The following is a 21,403-nucleotide window of genomic DNA, read 5'->3' as shown; positions in this document are numbered from 1 at the left end:
GATAGGTAGCTCGAAACCGAGCGGTTCGAAATGGCTCGAATTCAAAAACGGTTCGAAATGGCTCGAATTCAAAAACGGCCTCGTTTTTGAGATGAAGGTGAAGCAGAACCAGAAGCAGGGGAGGGAGGAGGAGGAGGGGAGGAGGAGGAAGGAGGAGGGACTGGAGGGGGCCCAACATTTGGGGCTGGAAGCGGGGGGCAGAGGCGAGGCAGAGCCGGCGATCGCTGGTGCTGCGACGATCGGCGGCGGCGAGGCGACGGCGGTGGCGGTGGCGAGGCGAGCAGCGACGATCCTCTCTCCCTCTTTCTCCTCTGTTCTTCCTCCTCTCTTCTTCCTCTCTTCTCTCCCTCTTTCTCCTCTGCTTCTTCCTCCTCTCTTCTCTCCCTCTTTCGAGCCAATTCAAGCCATTGGATTCGAGCTACGGCTCATTTCCGTTTATAAATTTTAGCCTAAAAAGAAAAAAAAGAAAGTGCATCATTTTTGTCAAAAGTGCCCAAAAAGCCAAAAAAATGTGCTTAAAAAGCTTATTTTATCTTTTTTTTTTTTTTTTTTTTTTTTTTTTTTTTTTTGTTGTTGTTGTTGTTGTGAATTTTAGCCATTTTTGATGACACCAAGTTCCCACAATCAAGTAATATTACTGTCACAACATCATTTTTCATTGCAACAGAAATCGCAATCAAATAAAGTGCACCTACAATATACCAACCACTGTTCAAACGACAAGAAGGTCGTTCAATACACCAATATGCTAATCAAATTTCGTAGAACACCACCAACTTGAAATTCAAATTTGTGAACAATTTCTATGACAGGATGGTGAGTTCCATTCCAGACTCAATACCATCTCAGGAAATTCAGTGGTCAACCCTGTGCGTCAAACTTAACTAACAGACCTAACAATCAAATGGCCAATTGCTGCTGTGACAATTCCCAACAACGCACCAACAATAACCTGCAATGTATGATAGAAAAAAAATTTAGAAAGGACAAACACCGGTATCAAAATGTGAATCCAAAGCGAAAGAAGACTAAGAAACTCAAAACCCATGAAAAAAGATGAGAACACATATAGATGAGTCCTTATAGAGAGGTGAATCCAACGGGCTCAAAATACTCTGACCCAAAGTTTGATGTGATTCGACCTTCTACGTGGTTACTTCTCGGCTCACGACACTCTTATAACTGGTAGGAATGATGGGCAGAGAAATTACAGAGAGCCTCAAAATATTAACTCAACTTAACTCACAAGCCTATGTCATAATTATTTGGGTCGGATAAATGCAGCCATTTCCTTCAATTGGCTTATTAAAAGTGATGCCTTCAGTTAATTCTAAGGCAATCATGTATTTTTTCTTACCACCTCAACCCATGTCCTCCTTGGTATTCCCTTAGCACCCTCAATGTGGATAAAATCACACGTTCAAAGTGCATTAGTAGGCCTACATCGCACATGGTCATACCATCTAAAAAATAAGAACTAATGTATTATTTCTTATTTTGTATCATCTTGTATCACCACTCATTCAACCTCAAATTTTGTTAGAACTTGATTATAAAAGAAAAAAGGTAGTGAGAAAACCCAAAATTAACTCGAGGGATGACTCTAAATGAAGTTATATGGCATTAACTGATTACTAGAACTTAATCCAAGAAATTGGACAAAAGGTTTTCTAAATGGAGTTGCTTTTTTACAAGAAACACCATTATTAATCTTACTTTTGCAGTAAACTTGTTTGTGAAGAGTAACACCTAGCAGCACTATCACAATGTATGACAGTTCACACAGCAACATTTAAGGGAATGCCATGAAGATCTTCATCATGGCTGTATTCTTATCTATTATGGATCTTGCTAACAAGTGCCCCTGGGGTAGAAAGAAAAGAAAAAATTGAAAAACACGAGGCACTTTTCACCTATTTTAAAACATGTTTCACCGATTTCAGAATTCTTTTTAACTTTTTTATTTTAAACCTATTTCCAAATCACTTCACTCCAATTCCAATATTAAACAATGCTCTAGGAGGCTATTTTTAACCTATTAGCATTTGCCATCTATTATTTACCGCTCTATTTTAAGCAACTGAATCATGCTTTCAAAGAAGTCTGCATCATGCCTAATCAAATCTTTACCAAGGGTAGCCAATAAGGTATTGAAATGGATGAACCACAATACAAGAAAGAAAAAGGAAATAAATGCATTGGTGAGAAAGTAAAGGTGGAACCAGTTGAGGACAAGATGAGGAAAAGCCATCTGGATGATTCATGATTCACCCAATCTACAACGAACTAATGAAGAACAACAAAGCAATAGCTTGGAGGAAACACGGTCCATCAATTTCAGGTGGTGCAAGAACAAGAATGACAAAACAGGGACGGCCCCTTAAAATAACTGGATTTAGGTTTTCTTAAGATTATTGATCATATGTCGACCATAATCTCACTTATACAACTAAAATAATCCAATATTTTGACCTGAGCTCCCCATTTTCAGAAAAAATGATGATGACAAGGAATAATTATGTCCTATCACACAGAGGCTCTGTTTGGTAGAACTGTGGGAAAGTGCTTATATCTTATACCTTAACACCTTATAGCTTATAACTATGAACATAAACTGATTTCTGACTTATAAATTAAGCTTCTCCTGCCCCACTCAAAGAATAAGTTGATTTCTGATTTACAAAAAGCTATAAGCTATAAACTTAAACTAAACCAAACACATCAAAATAACTTAAATTAAGCTGAAAGCTGAAATAAGCTGAAAAAAAGCTGTACCAAACAGGGCTATAGTAATATTCAAACATACATCTTAATTTGTCATAACAATCATAGTCAATGATGCATCCAAAATAAACATGATGGTAATCCAATGCTTTCAACCAAACCTGAGTAGGGGTGTGCCCAAGAAGTTCACGTAGAGGTCTGCTCTCAGCCAAAGGATGTTCAGCAGGAAGTTCATATACAATTTGATTCAAAACCTGAAGAATTTCCATTTGAATACATAAGGCAAATCAAATTAAATCTCTACAAGGTGTCTTGCAGCTATGTATGATTAAAAGTTTAGACATGCTATGCATTATTATAGGACTTCTAAGACACCAATGTCCAAATATATGCGTGCTTTTGTGATGGCAGTCGAGGAAAACACAAAGAACAGGAGAGCATTAAACCTCTGCTTGGCGTCCAGCATGTAATCTTACACCAAATGCATCATGCATCACCTGCCATAACATTCTTTAAATATCAAAATTCAAATGTAGCTGTAGCATAAGGCATAATAGAAAATATAACTAAAAGAAACATCTTCTTTTTACTCAATATAGTGAAAAATGCAAATAACTTACATAAGGTGACAATGAAGATGAAGACAATGACAAACAAATTAAAAACAAGAAAAATCTAATAACATTTTTTCGAAATATTGAACATTGGTAATTCTGATCATATGTACGCCAGCTGACAGTAGGAAAAGGAGCAACATGAGAACTTCAAAGATACCTACATACTCAAAGAAATTTAATGCACATGGTATTTGGCATTGAAGGCCGGGATGCATATAAGATCAAGTTATTAGCTCCCTTTTATAGGTTACAAAAGCAACTTCAGATTATAATCACCATCAATTCTTTTATTTCAGAAGATTGAATGTGGGGGCAAGATTAAATATGATACTCAATAGGATCAAAAGCAGCAACAACTTAATCTAGTCAAGATCCACTTGGTCTACTTCCCCAAATTATGTATGACCTACATCACTCTACTAACTACCTCATGTTGTACTTCAAGATATCATAAGATCATCTAGAATTAAAGGATAAAGCAGTATTTAAACAGAACTTCTGGGTGATATAACAAAATTATGGATTTGGTAGATAACTGTATGCAGAATGTACATAGCTTTGTCAAAGAATTCTAAGTGAAGGGATCATACAACACATGCTAAAGTCAATGCAGTTGCAAATAGTGATCCTCCAAAGCCATCTTGGAAACCAACGGCTGCCGCAAGAGCAGTGACAGTTGCAGAATGGGAAGATGGCATCCCACCAGATCCAACAAGTCGCTTGAGATCCCAACGCTTTTCCTTATACCTGCAAATCTATGAAAGCTTAAGACTCTTAGGATGAACTAATTATATACTGTAAGGCCAGGCCATTCTTGATAAAGTACAAGCATTAGAAGAAAAAATAGCTAAAATATAAATCTAACAAGCTAGAGAAGGCATCGGACAAGTTTATTACTTGAATCTATAAGTCAAATCTATAATTGCATAGGTTCCCTTTTAGATTTGTTTTGTAGAGATGTTCCCCAGCATATCATTTTTATCTGAAACATGTAGACCATTGTGTTCAGAAAATTTAACAATATTACTATCAACTAATTGCAATGAAAATAGGAATGTGCCAAACTCTAAAAAGAAAAAAAAAATTATGACCTAAGAGTCCAACTAAATGATGAAAACTACCAATGATTAATGCAATGGTCACATATTTGTTAGGAATCAGTATGATCGGTGAGACCTAAATAATAGAGACGAACAAATGCACAAAAATTGTAAATCACAAGCATGCACGAGAATTACGTGATCCACCTCAAAATTAGGACTACGTCCATGCTCATGCGGTTCCATTTCCATTATGATAAAGAAGTTACAAGAGATACAGAACAAGAAGCACAAACACTTTTAAGAAGGTAATGTGTCGTGTCCGACACCATGCCAAACACCAACACGACACTTGTGGTACACTTCCCAACATTTATACACACATAAAAACACATTAAAAGTTTTAATAAAATAACTTGGAATTCAATAATAAAACAAAAATAATACTGTAAAAATTTATACTTAGGGATTGTTTGGGATGTTCTAAATAAGTGTACTTTTTGACTTTTTATGAAATATGGGTTGGGTTTGAAGTGATGTGTTAGAGAGGTGATGTGACTTAAATAAGATGATGTGACTTAAATAGGATAGTGACTTTTTGACTTTTTTTTGAAGATGCCAAACTTAGCCTTATTCTTCTCCTTTAGATATTAAAAAATTATTAACTTTGACTTAAATATTCATATATATGACATACAATAATTATTTATCCTTGACATGTAATAAATATATAAAATAATATTTTTTACATGTGTCCCCACATGTAGTATCCGACATATTTTGAAATTCGCATGCCAATGTATTCATTTTGTGCCCATTTCGAGTCACGTGTTTGTGTCTGTGCTTCTTAGGATACAGAGATAGCCAAGCCCTCAACTAAATATGCATAGAATTAGGGTGGGTGTTTCTAAATGCACTAAAAAAATATTATTGGACACCCCACATTGTAAGAAACTTTTTAATACCATTATACCCCAAGTCAAATTACCAAAAAGGACAAACCATAATTCTCTTCAAACCCATTTCTCTCTACACCCATTCTCAGCCACCATTTTTATCTTTCCAGTCACTGCCACTACCACCTCTGGTAGCCATTCCAGCCCCCTCCTCAGCTCCTCCGCCACCCCTAACCTCTCTCCACCTCCTACTGCCACACCCCAGCCCTTCCCCGCGACTCTCTCTCTCTCTGTCTCTCTATGTGTTGTTGCTAGTGGGTGGTGGGGTTAGGGTTTGCGAGGGAGGGGGTTGGGGGCATCAAGAGGGAATGGGAGGGGGTGGGGGCATCGGTTAAGTGCACAAATATAAAAAAAATACCCTTACTCTAAATTCAAGTCTTCTGATCTCCATTACTTATCACAATCCACACAACCCCAACAATATGTTTAGGTCCCTAATTTATGTTAACACGAAACCTGATGTAAAATGAACCAACTTTCTAACTTGATTAAACATAAGCTTTCTGGAATACAACATCTTAAATATGATGATATAACTGTGACATTTTCAGACATTTCTACGTTACTGGAAACCAATTTTAACAAATTTCTACGTTACTGGAAACCAATTTTAACAAATTAACAAACAATTTCACATAACAGGGAACAAGAACATGACAGATCAGAACCAACAAAATAGGGCAGATCACCATCTTCAACGATATCAATCACATTCATGCAAGGTTTCTTCAAATTAAACAACTTTACTAACAAACATTTATAAAGCACACAACCCAATTACAGTTTTGAAGTTTTATCACTTTTTTTTTTTTTTGGGTACAAATTTTCAAATTCAACCTATCTTCTTCATTGGTTCATCAAATCGGCAAAAAAATTAAGATGTAAAATTGCAATCGAATCAATCGCGTTTATATATACATATGATACATGATAGAGGGGGGTGTACCAGGAGGTGAAGAACTTGATGGATTGGGCTATGGTGAAGGCGATGAAAGCAGAGAAGAGAGGGAAATTGGAAAGTATCGAAGAAGACGAAGACAGAGCAGACGTTGTTGTGGCCCTAGATGAAGCTCCCAAGTCATCCATCGTTCCTCTTTCAACAACCTCAATTCACCATATACGTGTATATTAATCTGTATCCAAAAAAAAAAAAATGTATGTATAGAGAGCCAAAGAATTCAGAATTTCAGAGATCTTGAAAGCGTGTATTTGGAGATTGCTTGGAAGAAGAGAAGAGAAGAGAAGAGAAGAGAAGAAGGGTTCTAAAGTGTTAGGGTAGAGAGAGAGAGAGAGAGAGAGAGAGAGTTATGTTGTTGGATTCTTCACTCTATAACAAACGGTCTTTGCCACCTTTCTCTCCTCTCCCACTCTCAGCTTTTGGGGATAGTAGTGAATATGCCCTTCTTTTTGTTTTCATATCTAGAATATGCCTCCCCTAACTCCCAAATACCTATTTTTGTTTTTAGGCTTTTTGTCTTTTTTATTTTTTAAACAAATTTCTTCTAATTTTTCTTTTTTAAAAAAATTCAGCAAATTTTATAGTTGTTGATGTAGTAGGAATTAATATGGTTGTTATGTTTTAATATTACAAGAGTTAGTTAGATAAAGTTAAATCTTTTATCCTATAAATAAATAGATCGTTAGACTGTTCCATTATTTAATTTATGATATTTTGATATTAAATATTTTAAATCTTGAAAGTGTTTGTATCCATTTTGAGATTTTTTTTTTTAATGAAATCTATTTCTTGATTTGGCTCTGTCAATTATACCAATTATCTTTTAGTACGATTTTTTTTTTAAGATTAGTAAGAAAATTTTCATTACAAAACCAACAAAAGATCGGATCAATTTGGTACAACACTATTATAAGATCTCAAAAAGAGAAAAATAACTTCCATAGAAGAAATGATTTAAACCTCTATAGAGATCGAGAAAATGCCTTCACAAGGAAGGAAACAAACATTCATACATGGATAATTATTGCAATATTGTAGGTAGTTAAAATTGTCATAGTGACATTAATTTAATAGATGTGACATTTTTGTGGATGTACCATTATTTCTAAGAACATCTCTAATCATTTCATATCTTTTTTATTATATTTGATTTGATTATAAATTTGAGTAAAAAACTTGATTTAATATGAATTATTCTAACAATTTCATTAAATTTTTATTTACTAAAAATTTCTCTCTTGTGACAAATTTTTATTTTCATCAAATGTAATAAAAATAAATCATTTTCTATACTTTATCCTTTTAGTTTTTAATCAAATTCAAATTTGTTGAAGGATTTGATGCCTTGATTTGATAAACATTTGATGAAAGAATTAGAGATGGATTTTGACACTTTCAAAAAAAAAAAAAAAAAATTCAAGAATTGAAGATGCTCTAAGTGATTTTGTCATTTTAGCAATGTTAAACTCATGTTTTGACATGTTATTCTATTTAAATTTCTAAGATTTAGTGATATTGTTTAAAAGTATAAATGTCATTTTTTTTTTGTTTTTTTTTTTTTTTAAATTCTTTCATACACAATGTCAAATAAGAGTGTGTCCTAATGATAACATAGATAGATATAAAGAGTGAGTGTCAAATTTAACAGTGTTAAATCTTGTGCCAAATATGAAACAAAATTTGACATTATATGCAAGGAACATTCTCCATTAATAGGACTATAACCTTCCAATAAAAAAATTCTCAGGTTGGTGATTTGGGTGGAAAATTAGGAATTTCAAAACATGAGAGAACAAAAAGCTACATAAATGGCATAAAAGTAGTGAACATATTCAAAGGTGCCTTAGATGATTGAGATTTTTTAATTTTAATTTTTTGGAAATAAGATGTCTTAAGATTCAATGCAGAATAAAGAATAAAGAACAAAGAATTGACATATTATATATATTTGCAGGAGCAACCTTTGATCTTTCTTTTTTGCTACTTTGCTTCTCTTATAATCTAATCTTACCTTAATTGGGAAGAAGAACTTCCCAAAAAGCAACTTGAGAGGTCTCCTTCTCTACTGAATTGGCTTTTGCTTTTGCTCTTGCTTTTGCGTGCACAACACCTCCCAAAAAGGATGGTCAATTTTATCTGAGTTTCATTTTGATTCTTGTTGTTTTAATTTGAACAAATTGTCCTTCAACTAACTTGAAAAAAAACAATCTGATATGTTATGGAAAGACAACATACCAAGTCAAAATGTAGATGAAAGTCTTCGTAGGATCGTGAAAGTTGTAATATCAAGGTAAAAATATATATCGATATCAAAGTTCATATATCCACACATGGTTAAGAAGAGAGAAAATGTGAATAAGAAAAACCACTTTCGCTCTATAAATAAAAGATGCATCTATCGTAGAGTAGATGATATTAGATTTAAGATAACAATAGTAAAATTATTTTCAAGAGCAATAGAACTAACTTAGCCATTCAAGTGCTTAATTGGCCAAACCTCCAACCAATTTACTCTGGTTGTTTGTTACTTGTGCAAGCATACAATTCAAACCTCATTTACATTGACGAAAAGGAAGAGTTAGACAACAATAACATCATCTTACATAGTGTTATCACAAATGAGATTTAGGTCTCGTTTGGCAACATTTAGTTTTAGCAAAAAAATCAAAAAATCACTATAAGTTCACTCTCTCTACTTTTCTGCACATATTTTTATAAAAAAATTAAAAAATTATTAAAATAGTCTGTTCTCAAATGAGGCCTAATAAACATTTATCACCTCCGACTAATCTAACTATATAGTCTTTACTTTCATAATATATAAGATTTCTCATCACTTAATAATACAATATGTAATAGCACCAATATTCAATATTGTCCACCTTCTCCTTTCAAATTGACTATTTATGAATGGCTAAATAAATGAAAATAAAAAATAGTAATAATGGAAAAGCAGCAAAATGGTTGAAAATAATGAACCCAGAACTTTTTTATAGTTTTATTGTCATTGTTAGTCTCAACAGTTTGACAAAAACACAAAAGAAAAAGGTCAGAAATTAGAGATGAAAATGATGCAAGTGTTTGGACACGGCGAGGGTTACAAGAAGCATGGAACCACTTCGGATGGAACTATTTGGTTGATGTGATTGGATTTGTCTTAAGCCGTTTACAACTTCCCTTTCTTTATAGAGCAACAGATATAACAACAATGTGTGATTTTGTATTTGTAAAGAAAAGAAATAAAAAAAGCAAAAGTGAAAGTAAAATGAATTTTATTTCATTGACTTTTTCCTTCATAAATCTCTTGACAAATTGAAGATTTAAACACAACATCATTAGTGTATGTGTATGTTGGAAGTTGCAACTGCCCCTCAAAGTCCTCTTTTTTAAAAATAAAAAAGCAAAAAAAATTATAATAATAATCTTTGTCATTAATATAAGAAGAATTAAATCAAATTGGACAACCACAATTTAATAAGATATATCTGAAAACCCAACAACTAACACAATAAAAAAGAAATAACTTCCTGACCTTACAGTTAAGAGTGCACGAGAATGACAAAAATGACCTTTTTGTTTTATTTTTTCATATGTTTGTCAAATAATAAAAACATCAAATGGGCCAAAAAGAAGAGCAAATGTTTCAAAAGATTGAGCCAAGAACCAAAATAAATGAAGGCATTATATATGCAACAAGCACAATGAATATGAATGAATTGGGTTTGAATTCACACTTCTCTCTAATGGGGGACACTAGGAAACAAATACAATTTGACTAACAAGAATAGGGCAAATTGGAGCAGTCTCAACACAAGCCTCCAAGGCCTCTCACTATTTATCAGCCTAATAAAAATTAGAACTTTACATCGATCGATCGTATGTCACCAATAGGACAGCTGTCCTTACAAAAAAATCTGAACCAATCAAAACGCATATTGGCAAACATTAAAACAACCCCAAAAATGAAAAGAAAAAAACAAGGGATAGAGAGGGTGCACCAAGAGATGGCAGAGAAGGTTGGCTTTCACATTACTGAGCAATTGCACTTGGACTCCAGCTTTGGAGGCTTCATACTATCGCCCTTATTGGGGACCCCAACAATGTGTGTAGTAGATACGTCCACTTTCTCGTCACTGCCAATGTTGTTGTCAAAAGGCGGTTTTGTGTCGGTCTCCTCCTGTCTCTGACTCACTTTATGGGACTTGGAAGTGCGTTTTCCTGGAATTCTGCCACGTGGTGGGTCCTTTGTATCGGAATTGGAATTTCCTAAAATGGTCACCATTGGTCTTGAGCCCTCCAATGGGACTGAGTTTTCCTTTTCCATTGCTATGGATGCAGCTTTGTAAGCCAGATTGTGAATGATAGAGCTGCAAAAGAGTATTGTATCGGTTGCTTCCTCCAACGTCAGGCTTCTTGGTTTGGTTCCACCGTAGCCCTCCACCGTTACAGTTGATTCCTCTGTCATAGCAAAGATATTTGAACCAGTACTCAGATAAAACAAATTCATTCACCGTGTTGTTTTCCCAAGTCAAATACATATTCAATCACACAGCCAAGTTTTGACAGATTAAAATGTTTCAAGACGAATGCTAGGAAGTGATAATTGTCAAAACAATAAAAGAAGGTCCTCTGGATAAATAATTTAATTTTAAGCATATCAAATGAATAAACATCAATTCAATATTTGAATATCCGTAGAATAGATGCAACACAAACGGGACAGATATCCAGCATGTGGAAACCCGACTTATTAAAGAAAACTAACATATAGAAGTAAAAATCTCTAATTTAAGTAATAAATTAGAGATATGATATGACCATTGTTGTCAAAATGCGAATCAAATCGTGAATCATTTTGCTAATATAGTGAATCGTAAGATACACTTTATTTAACATAATACAAGATTTTATATATGTACATACATATAAAAGAACTCATAATGTTTAAAATGAAATAAATATCACCATAAAAAGTTGTACATACTTAAATACATAAAAACCACATGTAGCAATATAATTAATTGATCTCATTTTCATGCACACATAACTGAATCACAGTGAATCATAGAAAATTGCAATTGACTTGTACGATCCACTCAATTTAAGGTTCAATAGCACGAATCAAATCATTTTGGTTGATACTCATCTCGAATTGTGAATCCCAAGATTCTAATGACCATGGATATGACCATGAGAAAGGAAAACAAAACATAACAAGACAAACAAAAAAAATACCATCACCAGTTATAATGTAAGATACACATACCAAAGATGCCATGTGCATGATCCGAGGTGTCATGCTCTGCAACTGAAGCAGTTATATCCTTATCAAATGCAGTAGCAACAGAAGGCTCTGGTAACTCATCTATGGTGCTCCTTGTATCTGGGGAACCAACATCAGACTCGGAACCAGGCATACCCAGATGACCATTTTCAGTTTCTATTTCTGATATTGTATCCAATGAGCTCTGATTGGGAACCTCTACAACATTCACCCTATCAACAACAGAATTTGGCAATGTAGCTTCCTCTAATGTAGAAGGCTCTTCTCGATCTGAGATACTCTTTGCGTCATTTTGGAAGTCTTCACCGTTCCCAAAAGAAGCAGAAACTTCAACATTTGAAAAAGAAGCAACCGAACTGTCTCCTGAATGGACATTTAAAGTATTGGTCAACAATTCTGATGTAGGGTCAACCATTGTTCCGTCGTAATTGTTGCATACAACTTGAGTGCATGTATCATCTATTCCTGCACTTTCTGAATCCAAACCTTGGGAAGTTTGATTCCAAGTTCCAGACAAAGATGACCCTGTGCATTGGTGCTTCATGTTTATGTCAGACCTGTAAGTTTCAATGTCAGATTTCTTTCCACTTAACTGCCACTGTACACGAGTCTCTGTTTGCCTAGCTGAGCCCAAGTCCACAGAGGATGATGCAGAGGCACTGCCCTGTCCAAGGGAACTTCTCATGCTTTGTGCCCCATCTCTCACATAGGACAGATCATCATAAGAAATACTAGAGGCAGTGAAAGTCCTGCCTTGAACAACAGGCCCTTTGACGCTGCTTGACCTCTTCAGTAGTATGGAAATGCCTGCACCTTCTGAAACATCTAGCTTTAAAGTCGGATAGTGTTTTGAGTGCCATATTCGCTGGGCCCCAGTGTCACCATTGGATGGGTTATAGCCTACAGTTGGTTGGCCTATCACTTGCTGGTTTTCTAACCTTCCCACATCTTCCTCTGCCAATTTCTGTGCAATAGAATTTTCCAATGATAAATTGAGGCTTGGTTCAGCATAGGAAGTCTGGCCTTCCTGAACATGTTCCTCATATTGGGCAGCCCTTGCTTCAACTATATTAGTCACTTCTGAAGATTCAGGTATGTCTATTAGAGGCTCCATTGCATTAATTGCCATACGTTCATCTGAAATTTTCATCGACAGAGTTGGTGAGTTCTTGGAAATTATTTCGGTTGGCACTGGACTAGCGGCAGTCAAAGGTCCATCTGACCTGCAGTCTGGACAAAGTTTCAAATCTCCATCTGTTAATTCCATGAAGCGATACCCACGGCCACATTTAGAACAGATTGCCATATCTTCAATACTATCAACTTCAGGAATACCCTCGACCTCCAAAACTTCAGAAGTTGCAGTGATAGCCATAGGAGTGCCATGGTAGTCAAAATTTTCAGAGCCACCAAGTTGAGAACCACCTCCACTAAAATTACCACGATCGACATTAGGTGATCCATCCCGGATTCCAGGACTGATATCTTCATTTACACCATCTTCCTTCTCAAAGGTAAATATGTCATCCTGAAAATTGGGATATTGTGCCTTTCCACGTTCGCTAGCCATATCATCCTGGTTCTGGTCACTCCCTTCAGTATCATGTGCACCACTTGTTGCTTGATCAGAACTCGCATTACTGCTAGTTGTGACTGAGGAGTTCCTAGATATCAAAGCACGTTGTGCGGCACTTGCAGTTCCAACATAAAAGGTGGAACTGGGCACACTAGATAAGAGTGGCCTGAACATATTTTGAGGACCTTTCCGATGATCCTATAGAAAAGATTTAATATCAATTTCCCCTTCAGATGTGGCTTAATATGAATATTGCACGAACAATTCTAAATGGCAAGGTCTATGTCAGACATATATTACACCGACACTCTAAGAAGCACACACATGGACACAGACACGGGACACGAGACACGATAATTTCAAAAAAAAAAAAAACATGGACACAGCAGGGATACGGAAATAAGTATTTTTTGCATATATTTTTATTTACTATATAGATTAATACACATCCACAAACAATAAAATTAACAAAAACAAACACAAATTTGATATTTAAAAAAAAAAAAAATCACTTTTAAATTGACACTTATCGTTTATATCTTTTTTTAAATCTAAGCAAAAAGTAATAGACATTCAAAATCTAATATCCATCAAAAGCTCTAAAGAAAAGAGGGAAAAAAAAACTAATTGCCGTGTCCCAAAGTGTCCCGGCGTGTCCCCTAAAAACAAATTAATTAAATAAAGGGACATGCTACGTGACGTGTCCCCACCGTGTCTCCGTATCCAACACACCTATGGCGCTTGTTTTGTAGTGTCGGTGCTTCATAGCTAACACTACACTGATTCATTATAACTCCTAAATTTTATTTTCCTTAGTTCAAACAACAGTCATTACACATTCCTAACAGGTATGGATTAAGTTTAAAAATAGTATATCTTTTCAGGTTTTCATTAAACCGTTGCCATTCTATACAATGTTATTCCCATGTGAAACCTACATGTTCTATGAATTCAATAGCTCCCAGATGTACAACACTCATCAATTACACACTGTCCTCAAATGCTAACATTTTCAATGTTGTCAAACCCAATAATCAGTACTGCCATGTCCGATTCTTAGAAACATGTAGCAACTGCAACATTATATATGAATCATAGCAGTAGTAGCATTTAAACTTGTGAGGTACACATGCAATGAATCTAGCAATGAAGTGACAGTGTCCATCCTTCCTCCCACATAAAAGCAAACTTTAATATATTTACTTCATTTAAGCCTAATTTTTTTGAAAGAAAACATGCTTGAGTGTGTAACTGGAAAAACATCGGCAAGCAAATAAGCTAATGATCAAAAACAAACTATCATCCTGTTGAGAAGACCCAATAAATTAGCAAGTGGTAGTATCACCAAGCCTTCAGTAATCAGCACAAATGCTTTTTGTTGTTTATTTGGTAGTTCTAAGTTAGCCCTATATAATAAACACACAAGGAAAAAGAAAATCTCAATAATATGACGGTGGAGATTGCGGTGAAATAATGCCTCTAGTGCCACCAATTGTTGGCATCATTGAAGCATATATATAGGTTCGGATTTAATTTGACAAGTTAAGATAATTTAAGAGATACTCAAAGACAAATAAAAGAGCACAACATTTTCATCTGATTTTACCTAATTAGGGTCACATTTATGAAGACAAACCAAACCAAATTCCTACCATTGACCTCTTTATAAAGTTCTCAAACAAATCTTTATTAGCCAAGGTAATAATAATTAATTTCTCAAAAAAAAGATTCAGAAGAAGGAAACTAGCAAAAAATTGGAATTAAAACAAAAATCATGTCTCTTTATTTTTTGCTTGGGGATTCTTTCAATTTTGCTCTTAGTTTTTAGAGTTCTGGGGGAATTCTAGGAGATATATAGTAGTATGGTATTGATATATACTTCATTTGTTCCGGGTTAGTTCCCTCTATGAAGCAGCAACGCTTCAAAATAGGTTTCATAGCCATGTCAGACACGAACAAGGTAGGGAGCATGTCTCCTTTTTTTTCCTTTTCTTTAAAAAAAAAAAATTAAATTAAATTAAATTCAGGGGGTACCGTAGGGACATGCAGGACACGTTTTGGGACCTTGTGGAGTCATTTAATTTTTCAAAGCTAATATCAAGGGTCATATTATAATATTCGGAAACATGAGGGTTGAATTTAACAAAATATATATACATAATTTATATCAAATCATCGACAATATGATACAAATCTAACCACAATTGTGAAGTTGAGATACTTTCTTCTAACCATCCTTGGAGCCTAACGCAACGCATTTCTAATCTCTAGCTTATATAAATTTAGTTTTTTTGTTATTATTATATTAATGACAAATTAATGCTAGTTTTCATTAATTGTTGTTGTTATGGATGTAATATTCATATATATAGCAGATTTTTTTATTTTTTTTTGTATCCCCGCCATGTTCGTGTCCTGATTTTTTGAAATCGCCATGTCTCATGTTTGTGTCAATATCCGTGCTACCAAGGTTCCCCCATTGCAGAAATAAATTTACTTAAGGGGAAAAAAAAAAAAAAATAAAAATTGGCTAGCACCAAGATGCAGACATTAGACTCCTTAAAAACTATGTAATTAAAGTATTAAATTTAGGCTGAACATGTGGGATTCGATTGCCATTTTTGTCTTTGCTTTTTTATTGTACCTTGGATAAAAGGGAGTTGATTGTCATAATTCAATGAATCAGCCAATACCTTTCTATGATGATTGATGGCATCAAGAGGAAACATTCCATTGTCATCTTCTTACATACATATTGCATGCTAAAGAACATTAGAAGAAGCTTAATACTATTTGGAAGCTTCTAGTTAGTGAAGCAGTACTCCCCCAGTTCAAAGAAAGAACCAGTGTTGTCGGCACTGAGATGCGATGCGGTTCCAAGATGAAAATATTGTTATATCATTATCAGTTTAGAGGGTCAAATTTGAAACTGTGGGAAGTTCTGACTAAATTTATAAATTGCTCATGAGGGATTATAAATCTTGAGTGCTTGGATGTGCCCAATGTTACATGGATTCTTAATCGCCATTATAGCCGTGTCCACTAGATATGAAAAAGGTAATGGCATAGGATGTGTCCGACTCCCATAGCCAAATTAGACGCTTTGAATCCTCTTATTTTGAATAATATTTGAAAAACCTCACATTTGATAGTAAATAAACCTCTCATCTGGATGGGATATAAAATTTTGGTTTTCCCTAAATCCTATTTAATATCAAGTACATCCCTACATAGTTACATCTTATCTCAAAATATCATACAATCACAAAATGCTCAAGACATGTCCATGAACTTATATCCAACTTTTGAATACATATCCCTATATACTAACATTAAGAGCTTAGGGAGATTTAACGCCTGGACACACACGCACACTTGATACTCATACACGAGTCCATGTAACATAGGATGTGCCTTAATTTTGAAGTACGACATTGCAATTTTTATGGCATTTTTAAGTACAAATTCATTAACTGAAATGGGCAATTAGGTTAAATGCATACTACAATATCACTTGGTACGCAATCACCTTTAGCTTACCTTAGAACTACCAAACTGAATATTATTTAACCTTATCAGCGAGAAGGTTTCCTTCTCCAACAACTCCATTCAATGAATTCTACCTTGGAATGCTATGAAAAATACTAATTGAACAATTAAATCTATATTCAACATCAAAATGTTTCCTAAATTTTCTCCCCCTATTTTTTTTTATTTTGATGTCTAAATTTTCTCTAACATTCAGATTATTGAACATGTATAAAACTTTTTATATGAAATTCAGACATATTGAATGAGGTTTTCTAATCGTTTGCAGATCTGTTGATGCTCACATGCATAAACCTAGTCACAAAGAAAACATCATCACAGTCCAAAAGAAACAGATAAATAAGTACCATTTGTCGAAGTGCCGAGTCAAAAGATCTTTTTGGAGCAGAACTTGATAGCCCTGTTCGAGTGGGCTTCTTGGAAAAGGCTGGAGCTCTGCTACTCGGAAATGCACCAACTCTCCTTGAAGCTGAGCAGTCTGAGCTACTCACAGGAACAGATTGTAGGGAGTATACATCATCATCACCAGATGATGCAACAGAACCTTTACTCTTGGAGCTAAATCGGTCCCGATCATGACTATGTGATGAACTGACACTTCTAGAAGCAGTTGGAGACATTGACTGTCTGCCTCTGGAAGATGAATCCCTACCATTTCGGGATGCAGGTGAGGAACCCCTCACATATGATGCTGGTCGATCAGCCAATGAAGTACGTAGATTAGGAGGTGCATCCAAGGAAAAACCAGGAATATTTGTTTGCCATGCCCTTATTTTTGGTGATGCCGAGTTTCCTCGACTTTTATTCACAGGGGAGGTACCCCTTATCCCAGATGAAGATACAGTACCACCAGACCCCGTACTTATCCTCCGAGGATTCGGTGTCGAAGACCTTGGAGCAGGTGTTGATGGTTTATTTGGTGGGGGAGATGGTCTCTGTGATGGGGTAGCATGGCAAACACTAGGAGTTGGACTAGAATGAGCTGCTGAAGATGGGCTTCCCCTCGTATGGAAAGTATTATTCCCAGACCGTGGAGAAGGGCTTAAGCGATTTGGGCTCAGACTACCTCTACTACTTTTGCGATTCTTCTCCATCTACAATAAGATACACATTAGATACATTATGGTATAAAAAATGTTAAAGAAAAACATGAGCAGTAGACACCATCGACAGATACAAGTAAACAAACGATGAATATTCATCCCATTGACATGAACAATGACCTACCGTGGATGATCTTGAGATTGTGATGGGTTGACTTTGAGGTCTTCCCCTCTGAGCAAGTGTAACCGGAGGCATCTCATCATCCAGAGAAGGGAAGAGAGGGGTGTCAGGAGGAGTTAATAACCTTTAATTTAACAACACCAGATATTAGATCAAACCCAAAAACAGTGAAGTAGTGAGATCAGCTACAGAACAGTGAAAAAGGATTAAAGGAATTTATATATTTCCAAAGAATAATAACGATTCATTCATATCTGTAAATTTAGTTTCTAAAATGACTAGTTGTGATGCCATAATTTCCAATTACGTGGTTAGAGACTGATTTTTCAGCTGCATGAATATAAAAAACTTCTCCTACTGGAATTTTATTTACTTTTTATTAACTAATGCGTTTTTTTTTTTTTGATAATTATTTTTATTTACTTATTTTGTGTGATAATAAAGCAATGTATTGAACAAACAAGGTATAAAACTAGGGCCAAACCACATAAACAGAGGGCATACCCCCAGACAACAAACTAACGAGCCTCTAGTGTGCTGCTAAAGAAGTATCTGCTTGAAGCTTCATTTTTGTTTCTTTTCATTTTTTTGAAAAATTTCGGTATTAAGTTCCAAAATTACCACCAAAAAAAAAAAAATTCAACTAAAGGGTGTAAAATTGACAGCATCTCAAGAAGAAAAATATCACCCACCATTCGTAGTCATTTTTCTCCCCATCCGCATTAAGCAGGCCACTACTCTCACCTCGCCCAGGAATGGAGATTCCAAGCTTATAATCTGAGAAGTAATTTAACTTTGTAGCTACAAAAAGCAAATCAAGGTAAAATATAAAAAAAAAACAAATAACTGTCAGCTAGAGAAAACAAGAATAATCTAAATTCCATACTTCTCAAAAGAAGGAAACCAACAACCCAATTCCAACAGTCTATCAGTAATAGAAACTTACAAAATATATCTTCAAAATCATCATTTGATTGAAGCAAGAAACTGTCTTTTTCTCTGGTCTGCATCTCATTGAAGAGGGCAAGATCATCATCTTTCTCGCGGAATAGAATTCCGGCCTCAAGACTGCGCCCTCTTTTGTGATTGTCCCCTCTAAGCTCCCTCCCAGGGGAGCATCTCATCGCCGGAGAAGGAGGCATTTTCACTACCCTATTTTACTGTGCTATAATTATCACTCCAAACCTTCCATACAACCCAAATGGAATCAACAACAACAACAACCCATGAAAACCAGAATGTAATCAAGCTATAGTTTGTAGTATAAATAACTTAAACCTCTTGATCCCTCCTAAAACTAATAACTTGCACATCATATGATACAATTATTATTACCCTTTGATAATCAAAACCAAACTCAACTCTCCATTGATAGATATCAAGATTTCATGAAATTCACTTCCATTTCCATACACGAATCCGAAAATTGCATCAAATTGAGTCAAAACCCAGTCTTGGTAATTGACGGCATAGCTGGAATTCCAGTGCCAGTTCAAATGTGAAGCCATATCTACACAAAAAACAAAGAATTCAAGGCCAAAGCCATGTACTAGAACCCCAGATTTGTCAGATTGTGATCCCGAAAGCGACAGCTACACGAAACAAAACCCTAATTCAACTCTAAAAGACTCGGTCCTGAGTTCAAACTACAAGTACAGAGTTGTCATTTCGAGCCTTGACTTACCGTCGCCACCGAAGTCAAACGCCTTGAAAACACGAACTCACTCACTCACACCAACTCGACACAGCTCGTGAAGAAGCGATTGAGATCTCGATTTTGCAACGAAACTGAAGAGAAAAAGGAGCTTGGAGCTGAATAAAAAAACTCGGATCTGCGAGCATTGTCAAGTGTTGTGCGTGTTGTTGTGTAGATCGGAAATGCAGAGAGAGATTAGTGGATCGAATAGGAGAAAACGTGTAATAGCTTCTTCTTCTCTCTCATCAGATAATACATTGAAGAGAGAGAGAGAGAGAGAGATGGGGAGAGCTACCGGGGCATGTTTTGCTTCTTTTCTTCCTCACTGAGCTTTCATTCTCTTCTCAGTTCTCCCTCTAGTCTCTATGCTCTCTGTGATATTTTTTATTTTTCTTTTTTATTTTCATTTTTTATAATTATTTTCTTGTACGCCTTCGTTAGGCATGCCAAAAAATCTGAATTTTTAATTATTTTAGTTACACAATGATGAAATAGTTTAAAAAATTAATAAGGTAAAATGTTATATTAAATTATAATTTTTTTTTTACAAAACTCAAAAAAATCAAAAAGTTTATCTCAAATTAGGTTTTTTAATCCCAGGTTAAAATAGTTAAAAAACCAAAAATCTAATCCACATCCCAAACGAAACTTAAGCCTGTTTATCTCTTTTATTTTTTCATTGGTTGATTGCTTTCACATTTTTTTTTTGTGATTTTGACAAGTGAATTAGGTTTAGGTTGGGATTAAAAAAATACAAAAAACAAAATAAACCGATAAGATAATGACTTATTTTAGAAAGTAGGTTAAAAATAAATTTCTTAGTTTTTTTTAACGTGCAAAAAAAAAAAACGTAAAAAAGTGGCGTGATTCAAAAAAATTTAAAAACAAAAAAGTTCACATTAAAATTATAATTATTTCAATTTTTTTTATAATTAAAAAAATTTTAAAAATTCTTTTCAAACGGAACTAATTTAGGCAGGTTAAATTAGTCAAAAAAATAATAATAATAAAAAGTTAGGTTAAATTTTTTTTTCCCCAACAGACCCTAATAATAATATTAGCTAGAAATTATAGTAATTTTTTTTAATAAAAAATAATAATCTACGCGCACAAAAAATACAAAACATAGAATAAACAAATGTAAAACAAAAAAGAAATAAATGTAGTACAATTTAAACTTTTAAATTCATTCGCATCGGAATGATACAAAAATTGTTTGGGGTGTGGTGGTCTATTTCGACGATTAGGAAAAAAATTAGTTTATTGGATATTATTTTTATATATATATATTTTTTTTAAAAGTTAATAAGTAATTTTTTTTCCTAGTTCTCAAACTATAAGTTAATTTTTTTTTATTATAAAAAGATGTATAAAAAAATAAAGAGATAATGTGACTGAAATAAGTTAGTCCTCATTTGGCATGAGAATTTTTAGGGTTACATGCTAAAATAGTTACAAAGATAAAATAAGTTAAAAAATTAATAAGATAAAATGTCACATCCAAATTATAATTATTTCATTTTTTCTCTCACAAAAATCAAAAAAATCAAAAAACCTATCTTAAACGATATTTTTTAGCTCCATATTAAAATAGCCAAAAACTCAAAAAGGTAACCCACATTTCAAACATAACCCTCGTAAGCCAATATCTTATTATGGCCCCGTTTGGAAAATTAGCTATTTTTATTGGTTTTTTAGTTATTTGGTTATTTTAACCTAATTAAAAAAAATTATATTTATAAAGTTTGTTGACTCTTTTTTGTAATTGATGTGATGGCT

At 34.4% G+C, this 21,403-nt stretch overlaps 2 protein-coding genes across 3 annotated transcripts; both read right to left on the bottom strand.

Moving 5' to 3' along the window:
• Positions 1-634: 634 nt before the first annotated feature.
• LOC114258050 (uncharacterized) lies at positions 635-6,773 on the bottom strand. 2 transcript variants are annotated; one of them, XM_082892915.1, is made up of 5 exons: positions 6,284-6,773; positions 3,932-4,088; positions 3,171-3,221; positions 2,886-2,978; positions 635-952 (listed from the first exon to the last, which is right to left on the bottom strand). In XM_082892915.1, the coding sequence occupies exons 1-5, from the start codon at positions 6,421-6,423 to the stop codon at positions 881-883; spliced, it is 513 nt and encodes a 170-aa protein (XP_082749041.1). In that variant the 5' UTR covers positions 6,424-6,773; the 3' UTR covers positions 635-880. The 2 variants fall into 2 exon arrangements, with proteins under 2 accessions (XP_082749041.1, XP_082749040.1); XM_082892914.1 differs by having other exon boundaries at positions 2,807-2,978; positions 6,284-6,754.
• Positions 6,774-9,946: 3,173 nt separating this feature from the next.
• LOC114258051 (uncharacterized) lies at positions 9,947-19,991 on the bottom strand. Its single transcript, XM_028197903.2, has 7 exons — positions 19,613-19,991; positions 18,875-19,438; positions 18,621-18,729; positions 17,932-18,052; positions 17,052-17,798; positions 11,562-13,353; positions 9,947-10,753 (listed from the first exon to the last, which is right to left on the bottom strand). Exons 2-7 carry the CDS (start codon positions 19,068-19,070, stop codon positions 10,320-10,322), a joined length of 3,399 nt encoding a protein of 1,132 aa, XP_028053704.2. The 5' UTR covers positions 19,071-19,438; positions 19,613-19,991; the 3' UTR covers positions 9,947-10,319.
• Between the last annotated feature and the right edge of the window lie 1,412 nt (positions 19,992-21,403).

This window comes from Camellia sinensis, chromosome 10 (assembly GCF_055761805.1).
Source record: "Camellia sinensis isolate YWXY chromosome 10, ASM5576180v1, whole genome shotgun sequence".
NCBI lineage: Eukaryota > Viridiplantae > Streptophyta > Magnoliopsida > Ericales > Theaceae > Camellia > Camellia sinensis.
This window is presented reverse-complemented; position numbering and strand designations above follow the sequence as displayed.

Coding starts and splice junctions, on each gene's coding strand:
- LOC114258050 (XM_082892914.1), bottom strand. CDS start 6,423: ATGGATGACTTGGGAGCTTCATCTAGGGCCACAACAACGTCTGCTCTG. Junction 4,089..6,283: donor ATCAAGTTCTTCACCTCCTG/GTACACCCCCCT, acceptor ATAGATTTGCAG/GTATAAGGAAAAGCGTTGGG. Junction 2,979..3,170: donor ATGCTGGACGCCAAGCAGAG/GTTTAATGCTCT, acceptor GAAATTCTTCAG/GTTTTGAATCAAATTGTATA.
- LOC114258051 (XM_028197903.2), bottom strand. CDS start 19,070: ATGCCTCCTTCTCCGGCGATGAGATGCTCCCCTGGGAGGGAGCTTAGA. Junction 13,354..17,051: donor ACTCGGCACTTCGACAAATG/GTACTTATTTAT, acceptor TCTTTTCTATAG/GATCATCGGAAAGGTCCTCA. Junction 10,754..11,561: donor TCATGCACATGGCATCTTTG/GTATGTGTATCT, acceptor TTGCTATGACAG/AGGAATCAACTGTAACGGTG.